At 41.3% G+C, this 9,546-nt stretch overlaps 1 protein-coding gene across 1 annotated transcript; it reads right to left on the reverse strand.

Moving 5' to 3' along the window:
- Nucleotides 1–3,131: 3,131 nt before the first annotated feature.
- LOC130886944 (protocadherin beta-14-like) lies at nucleotides 3,132–7,409 on the reverse strand. The gene has a single exon (XM_057789202.1). It carries the CDS (start codon nucleotides 7,275–7,277, stop codon nucleotides 4,893–4,895), a length of 2,385 nt encoding a protein of 794 aa, XP_057645185.1. The 5' UTR covers nucleotides 7,278–7,409; the 3' UTR covers nucleotides 3,132–4,892.
- Nucleotides 7,410–9,546: the final 2,137 nt, after the last annotated feature.

A 9,546-nucleotide genomic window follows, 5' to 3' on the forward strand; every position in this document is an offset into this window, starting at 1 on the left:
GCAGACTTTGTGGACTCCCCATGGAGGCCTTACCCATTCTGAGGAGTGTCTGGGGGTGAGGTGGGGAGAAGGTGGTGGGAGCAGGAGGGGACGGAGGGAGAGCATGGATTGGTATGTAAAATAAAAAAGTTTTTTTTTAATTTTAAAAATGTGAGTTGGAAAAACAAACAAACAAACAACAAAGTTTAAGGTGAGTCGGGCAGTGATGGCGCACGCCTTTAATCCCAGCACTCGGGAGGCAGAGGCAGGCGGATCTCTGTGAGTTTGAGGCCAGCCTGGTCTACAGAGCAAGTCCCAGGACAGGCTCTAAAAAACCACAGAGAAACCCTGTCTTGAAAAAAAAGTTTAAGGTGAACACAGAATATCCCTATAGCCACACACACGATCTTCCATCATATTAATGAAACTGAGGAAAGAATTGAGCTTCAGTGATGAATTTTGGTTTTATTGACATAATTGGTGTTTGAAACCCTCCAAGAAAATAATAAAACACAGCTTAAGGATGCTGTTTGGGGGATGTAGTTCAGTTGTACAGTGCTTCCTTTGCATGCACAACGGCCTTTTAACTGTCTTTGCATTCATTTCTAGAGAGTCCTGTTTGGGGAGCAAGCAAGACAGGAAAGACTATGCAGTCATAGGAGACTACCACTTCTAGAAAGTACTTGTGATCCGATGTTGATATTCTAGAGTAGAAATGACTGTGGAATCAGGCCTGATGCTACACACTCATAATTCCTGCACTCCAGAAGCCGAGGCCTGGGAATCACCAATTTGAACCCGGTCTGGACCACACTGTGAGACTTTATCGGGAGAGGAGGAGAGAAAGAATGTGACTGTCGGCTAGAAACAAAGACACGCCAAACTCCTAGACCACATCTGTGGAAAGGTATGGGTCCATAAAGATAAAATCTATACTGTTTCTTCCCTGTAATCTTTATTAATTAAAACAAAAATGATGTCAAGTTTGTTCACTTTTCTCCTTTGATGACTCTATAAAAAGACAGGATAGAATGGCTTGCTAACTTCTGTCAGCATATTGAAGGTTTCTTATTTTCCATTGCTTCTACTGAGAAACACAGATCAGATTGGACAGTGTAATCAACATGTGTTGAAGTTAAATTTCTATTTCCTGCAGTTTTTTAAAATAAAATTTCTCTTTTTCTTTTGTTTTCTGGAATTCCAGTATGATGTTTATAGACACAAACATCTCTGTAATGTTTCCTTTTAGATTTACAGCAATCTCTTAGATTTGTTTGCTGATGTTTCATTAATTCTAGAAATCCCCCAGTCTTTATTTCTTCAGATTCTGCTCTCGTTAAAATTTGCTCATCTGTCTTGCTGGGCAGTGGTGGTGCACACCTTTAACTTTAGGCTAGCCTGGTCTATAGGACAAGTTCCAGGATGGCCAGGTCTTCACAGAGAAACTCTGTCGAGAGAGAGAGAGAGAGAGAGAGAGAGAGAGAGAGAGAGAGAGAGAGAAGAAAACCTCATCTCTCCCTTTGTATGTCTGTTAAAACTTTTACTCTGTCTCGTGTTTGGTTTTTCCTTTTTTTTTTTTGTTGACGTTCTTAAAATGTGTAGCCCAGGCTGACCTCAAACTTGTGCCTCTCCTGCCTCTGCTTCCTTAGACAATCCAACCAGTGTGTGCCACCGCAGTTGGCATTCCTGCCTGTGTTTTTAATCATCTCCTCTTGCATTTTCATTGTATTAACTTTTTGAGTTACAGAATGTATGATTGTATTTGACTATCTTTTTTGTGAATAAATATTTTGTTGTGATTTTATTGCCTTATTCTGTTTCAAAATTTGATTTTTGATTAATGTGTTTTACATACGGAAGCTTAATTTTGTTCTTATCAAATATGTCATATTAGTGTTGGCATGTCTGTCTGCATGTGGATATGTGCACATGTGAGTGCAGAGGCGGGCAGAGGTCAGAAGAGGGAGTCAGTTTCCTGGGAGCCAGAGTTACAGTTGAGCAGCCAGAGATGGGTGGTGGGGATGGAATTCCTACTCCTAATGCCTGAGCCAATCTCTCTAGCCCCCATCTGTCATATTTTACAGATTTTTTGTTACCCATATATTTTCACGTTTAACTTCTATTTCAATTAACATGCTTAGTGTATTGTAGATTGCCTGATAGTGATACTAATTTTACATTCTTTTAAGTTATCTCAGCATTGTTTTTTTTTCCTCCTGGCTCTCATTCTTGGCTTCATGTTTCCTAGGGTATGCAGAGTATTAAAAATACCAAGCAATAGAGTGAGTAATCTACGCTTAGGAAATAATTTATTTTATATAAACCTGCATTTGATGTTATCGGTACCTAACATTGCTGCTACAGTGTTAGCTAATTAAACTTAAGGCTAAAAAGTCAAGTTCAAGCCTAACATTCCACACAAGGGCTGGTGCATTTCCAGTTTGCTCTTATCTCACAAATGTTGCTCTTAAGGAACCATACTGACTAATAGGAAGGGCTACTGTAAATGACTCAGTTTGTTAGAGTTTGCTTTCAATTATATAAACCATTGATATAAAGGCTTGAATTTCCCAAGAGTCTAAATGGTCCCAGGAAAATATATACTTTGTAATTATCTCTTTCTCTACATTTCAACAATAAGTTTGAGCTGATAATATACTAGTGTCTTTTGGGGGGTTCAAAACGGGCTTCCCTGTGTAGTCCTGGCTGTCCTGGAACTCGTTCTGTACCAGGCTGGCCTCAAGATCACAGAGATCTGCCTGCCCCTGCCTCCCTAGTATTGGGATTAAAGGTGTGCACCACCACTGTCCAGGGTATATACAAGTGTCTTAATAGCTAATTCTTTCCTGTGAATGCAGACACTAACATAATGTTAGCCATATATCCACACTACATAGTAGCTATTAGCAGCTCTGTCTATACTCCTCCACTGAATTGTACATCTACAGATTTGAGACCTTATAATTTAAAATATAAGCCGGCATTTAACAATTATAAATACAGATTTATTCTTCATGGCTATCTGAGGAAGACCACAAAGTATTAATAATATTTTAAAGTTACTTTTTTGTGCATGCCAAAAATTGATCTTTGGGCATCCAAAGTGCTCAGTGTGCACACATACCCATATTTACTCTTTTCTCTAGGAGCTGAGAGCGAAGCCAAGGTTTTATACCCACCTGTTGGGCCCACACAACTAGACATTGTACTTCACAGTTCATTCTTTAAGATCATAGGGAGTGCTTTAGAAATAGAGTCTAAGTCTGTTGCTGAGGCTGGTATTGAAGGCACTGCATAGCATGGTTGTTCTGCCATGTCATGTCCATAGCATGTCATAAGTCCTGCCAACTTATGACAGCCTCTTACCTCAGAGCCTCAAGTGTGAGGATTCCAACCCTAATTCTCCATTCTGCTTCTTTGTAATTTTTGAGAATGTGTCTCATGGAACTCAGGCTGGCTTCACACTCCAGGCTCTTACGTGCCTCAATTATAGATATATGCTGATATATCAGGTTCTGTTTCCTTCTTTATTTTTTAAGGAAAATTCTTACTGTGTAGCCCAAAAACAATCTTGAATTGATTATTCTCCACCCCTAGTTGCTTGAGTGCTGGGATTACAGATTTGTTCTTCCATATTTGGCTTATATTACTTTTATTAATGGTTAGTAAATCTAAGTCATTTTAACAGTTTAAAACCTTAATTTCAGGTGACAGAAAGATAGCTCAGCAGTTAAGAGGACTGGTTGCACTTAAAGAGGACCCAAATTCAATCCTCAGGACCAATTTGGAAGTTTGCAACTGTCTATAATTCCAGTTGCAGAGGATCAGACATCCTCACAGAGACAGACATACATGCAGGCAAAACACCAATTCACACAAAATAAAAAAAATTACATTAAAATATTTAATTCCTAGGAAGTTTTTTTCTTTAATTTATTTATTGTGTATACAGTGTTCTGCCTGCATGTATGCCTGCAGGTCAGAAGAGATTCTATTAGGAATGGTTGTGAGCCACCATGTGGTTGCTGGGAATTGAACTCAGGACCTCAGAGCCATCTCTCCAGTCCTCCTAGGAAGTTTTTATACTGTTTTCTTCTGGTAAAAGACTATTTTACTTAGAATAAGATTATGAACTTATTATCTGCTTTAGCAATAAATGATAAAGAGTACCATACATTTTAACCAAGCAAACATGTATTTAAAAACAAGCAACAGCAGTATCAAGACCTAGAATATTTTGAGAATTAGAAGGAATGATTAGAAAATAGATAAAGAAAAATTACTTGAACAATCAGTACTTAACGCAGGGCACATGAACAGAAATCAGTTCATGAAAACATGAGAACACAAAGTCCCCCATGACTGGATACAGAGGGGCAGCATTTAAAAAAATCTTTTATGGTAAAGTAATCTGACAAAGAATACTAATAATTCAATATAATTTCTACCCAGATGCAGCAGGAGTTAATATCCCTGCTTGCTGGATTTTAATAGTATATTGGAATAACTCCCTTCTGTGGTGGCATTTGCCCCTTTTTAGTTCCCTTCTCCTCTTCCTCCCTTCCACTTCTGTTGTAGATCCACCCAGAACTGCCTGCCTTGTACCCCACCAGGCACAGGAACCACCAGCTCAAGGCATTTACTCTCAATACTTCAGTCAGCATTTCCATTTCTGTGTCTTGCATAACAAACAGTAGAACCGTTAACATAAAACTCCGACAAAATAAACAAAAAGTGAAGATTGTTTCTATACATCCTAAACCCCATAACGATTTTAAAGCAACTGTGAGAGATACATGTGAAATGACAACGCATGCAACATCAGTAAAACCCTAAAATCCATTGCAGATTAAGAAAAAGAATCAACTGCAATTTGACAATGAAGGTAAAATATTCAGAGTTTAAAGGAGATTTTATTGGATATTAAATCCAAGACTATTCCGAAAGTTCTCCTTTTCCTGCATATTAGAACCAGCATCGTGGAGTTGAAGACTGGGGATGGCTGGTTTCAGGAATTTGAACTCATTAGTCCCAGTACCTCCCGTCAGACACACCTCATACTGGTAGCTCTGGGACAGAGTCCCCGTGCCGCTGATGTCCACCAAATGGCCAGGAAAGTGTCCCTCAGGCACAGAGTAGTCACCCAGAGTGGACGACCTGGCCCTCCTGCACATCCTCACCCCCACGAACAGAAGCACAGACAAGAGGAAGAGTGAAGACACAGACGCCAAGGCGATAACCAGGTACAGCGTGAGCGCATCCTCGTCCTGGGTGGAGTCGCGCGCCACCTCAGGCAGAGGCAGGTAGGGCTGAGAGAAGCCATCCACCAGCAGCACATGCAGAGTGACACTGGCAGACCGCGGAGGATCGCCATTGTCCTTGACCAGCAGCAGCAGCCTGTGCTTGGGCGCATCGCGCTCATTCAGCAGCCTGGAGGTGCGCACCTCGCCATTGTGAGCCCACACGCTGAACAGCCCTGGCTCTGTGGCCTTGAGCAGCTGGAAAGACAGCCAGGCGTTCTGACCAGAGTCGCGGTCCACAGCCACCACCTTGGTGACCAGGTAGCCAGGTTCGGCAGCCCTGGGCAGCAGCTCTGTGAAGGGAGCAGAAGCATTCTGCAGCGGGTAGAGCACGAAGGGCGCATTGTCGTTGGCATCGAGCACCTGAACGTGCACCAGCGCCTGACTGCTGAGTGAGGGCGAGCCTTGGTCTGTGGCGCTCACTTGGAACTCGAAGGTCTGCAGGGCCTCGTAGTCCAGCGCCCTGAGCGCGAACAGCTGCCCATTGTCTGCATTGATGGAGATGAGCGAGGCGAGATCCAGCTGCAGGTCGTGGGTGGGCAGCAGCGAGTAGGTGATGTGGGCATTGGAGCCTGAGTCTGAGTCTGTGGCGCTGATGGTGCCTATGTGCAGGGCGGGGCTGTTGTTCTCTTGGACAAACAGTGTGTAGGAGCTTTGTGTGAAGGCGGGGGCGTTGTCGTTGACGTCAGACACTTGCACTGTTATGGTGTGCTGGGTTGTGAGCCTGGGTGTGCCCATGTCGCTGACTGTGATGGTGATGTTGTACTCAGCTCTGCTCTCTCTGTCCAGTGCTTTTTCAGAAAGGAGAGTGAAAAAGTTCTTGAAGGTGGGTTTCAGGATAAATGGAAGGTCGTCCTGAATAGAGCAAAGGATTCTTCCATTGTCCCCAGAATCTTGATCTCGGACACTGAAAAGGGCGACCAGGGTCTCTGAAGCATTCTCTGGAACTGTCTTTGTAATTGATGATATGGTCACTTCCGGTGCGTTGTCGTTTATATCCAATACTTTAACTAAAAGAGTGCATTTTGCTGAAAGACCTCCACCATCTGTTGCTTGGATATTTACAGAGTAGGATTGTATTACTTCAAAATCCAGTAATGATCTCAAGTTGACTTCCCCAGATGTAGGGTTGATTTTAAAGGTTTTTCTAATGCCTTCTGATGCATGCAAAAATGAATATGATATTTTTCCAGAATTTCCCGTATCTAAATCTGTAGCAGTGATAGCAATAATACTGGAACCAACGGGCGTGTCCTCTGGGACCTGCACCTCATAAAAACTCTGAGCAAACTCAGGAGCGTTGTCATTGATGTCCATAACCTTTATGAGAACCGACGTTGTCCCAGACCTGGGTGGAGACCCACCATCCAGGGCTGTAAGTGTCAGTCTAAGCTCAAATTCCTCCTCGTGATCTAAAGCTCTGTCTAGAACCAGCTCCGGATATATCTTTCCATCACCACTGTCATGAGTTTTAACATAGAAATGAGAATTGGGACTAATGGTGTAGTCCTGGAGACCGTTGCTTCCTACGTCCAGATCTTGTGCGTTCTCAATTAAAAACGTGGCTCCGATCGTTGCACTTTCTGGTATTTTAATAGATATTTCCTTGTCCAGGAATGTGGGGGAGTGATCATTTATATCTCTGACATGCAGCTCAGCTCGATAAAACTGTAAAGGGTTTTCCAGTACCACCTGAAAAGGTAGCACGCAGGGCTGGGAGGAGCCACACAGCTCTTCCCGGTCCAGTCTCTCACTCAGGAGCATATCTCCGGTCAGCAAATTAAGGTGTAAACGCTTTTTATTATCATCTGACACTACTCTGGCCTCCCTGGAGGACAGCTCCGCTACTCCCAGCCCCAAATCCTTTGCCAGGTTAGCCACAAAAGAGCCTATTTCTGTTTCCTCTGCTACAGAATAGTGCAAAGATTCAGTACTTGCCCTGGACAATCCCAGCAAAACAAAGAAAACCAAGACTTGCCTTTTCTGCAGAATCATCATCCTTCTGGTTCCCACAGTTCCTTCAGGCAATCTCTTTTGTTGCAAAAATTAAATTTGGTCCCAATTTTGATAAGGAATTTCCGATTTTTCTATTGAAAATCCCTTGGCAGCTCTGTCGGTAAAGCTCCTGTAATACCTCCCTTCTCAACGGATTGGCTGTTCCCTGGTCCTCTGAATAGTGGAGCCCACAGGACTACGCACCGTTTCATCTTATCCTATAGCGCCACCAAGTGTCTCTGTGAAGCTTTTCATTTAATATTTATCTCCTAAAATTTTGTGAATATATCTATGTAGATTATTTAAAAGCGAATTTCACACAGACTATGTTTATCTTTAAATATTCATTAACTATTTCTAATTAGCAACGTCTTTTTAAAACATAATTACAATATTGTTATTATAATCAATGTATTTAGGCATATATTTTTTTGGTTATAACTTATAACTCAGTCTGTTTGGCCTCTTCCAATTATCTACAAAATGTCTCTTGTTGTTGGCCTGTTTGGATTATAACTGAAACAAAGTCCATATTCTCCATAAAATCATTAGTTCTTAGAATGTTCAGTTCAAAAAGACTAACTAAAGTGCCCCAAATAAATAAATGATAATTATTTCAAGGCAATACTTTAGTGGTTACAAGTATTTACCTCCTCTCTGGTATTTGTTGGTGTGAGTCCATAATATAATTGGTAACACACTACATTTTACACACACACACACACACGAATCTGGAAAAAATACAGAACATACTATTTTTGTTAGTAATTAACTTAGTTTAAGTCATGGGAGTATTAGACTTCTTAATTTTACACTTAAAAATAGCAGGGTGTATGTAGTGGTGCATGCCATTAATCCCAGTACTCCAGAGGCAGGGTCAAGGGGATCTGTAAGAGTTTGAGGTTAGTCTGGTCTACATAGTGAGCTCCATGTCAGGGAAGGCTATGCAGGGAGACATTGTCTGAAAACACACACACACACACACACACACACACACACGTGATGATATAATGCACATAAGATGATCTTTTTTGTAGAACTTGATGGCTAGAAGAATTGATAAACTAATAATTAAGATATAACAACTCATAGGTAAAGAATAGTCGAAGCATCTAGAAAAGACAAGTAACTATGACTTAGGAGATAGATACTATTTAGGAACATAGATTTTGGATCCAAGATGTCAACATTAGAATACTGGTACTGTCACTACCTACAGACCTGTACAAACTGTGTACCTTTGTTTCCCTACCTATTAAATATAGGATGCTGATAGCTTTACCTCCTAGGATCATTACCATAGAAACTAATGAGCTGGCATTTTAAAGAAACCACAAAGAACTAACTAAATGTTAAGAGGATAATTAAAATATAGGGAGGTCACTCAGTAGTGGTGTGAGTGTGTGGTAGCCTATTAAGACTCTGGTTCAATCTCTCACTCTAAAGCAGTAAGATTATAAAAATAAAATAAATCACAACATAACCTCAAACATTTTATTTGTATGGAGTATGTAAGAACTCAAGGAAGTTAGGAAGAGTGGAACATACTCTCAAGTCAAGAAAAAAATAAGCATTAAAATTGTCTATTGTATTTAAGGCAGAATTTGTGGATTATCCTGATAGGTGTCTATTAAAATACACTACTCTGGGCTGGAGAAATGGCTCAGTGGTTAAGAGCACTGACTGCTCTTCCAGAGGTCCCAAGTTCAATTCCCAGCAACCACATGCTGGCTCACAGCCATCTATATTGAGATCTGGCGCCCCCTTCTGGCCTGCGGGCACACATGGAAGGAATGCTGTACACATAATAAATAAATAAATCTTTTAAAAAAATAAAATACACTACTCTTTTACATGCACTCAATTGTATGGTATGGTGGCTTGGATGGGAATGCCTGCCAAGGACTCTTACGTTGAACACTTCGTCTCCAGCTGGTGGAATTATTTGGGAAGGATTGGAAAGTCTGGCCCTGTTGGAGAAGGAGTGTCACTTGAGGCAGACACTGATGTTTAAAAGAACTTATGACTTTCTTATAGTTTTCTTTCTGCCTCCAATTGTAGATCAAGATGTGAGCTCTCAGCTGTTCCTGCCACCAGACTATCATGGACTCTAACACTCTGAAAAAATAAGCCTCAAGTTAAGCACGTCTAAAAATTAGTTGCCTTGGTTGTAGGTTTTATCACAGCAATAGAAGAGTAACTAAGATATATGGCAACTGAGTTGATATGCCTGCCTGAGCCTCCTTGGTAGTTTGGTTTGACCTTGGCAATT

The sequence above is a fragment of the Chionomys nivalis genome, chromosome 14 (genome assembly GCF_950005125.1).
Source record: "Chionomys nivalis chromosome 14, mChiNiv1.1, whole genome shotgun sequence".
Taxonomy (NCBI): domain Eukaryota; kingdom Metazoa; phylum Chordata; class Mammalia; order Rodentia; family Cricetidae; genus Chionomys; species Chionomys nivalis.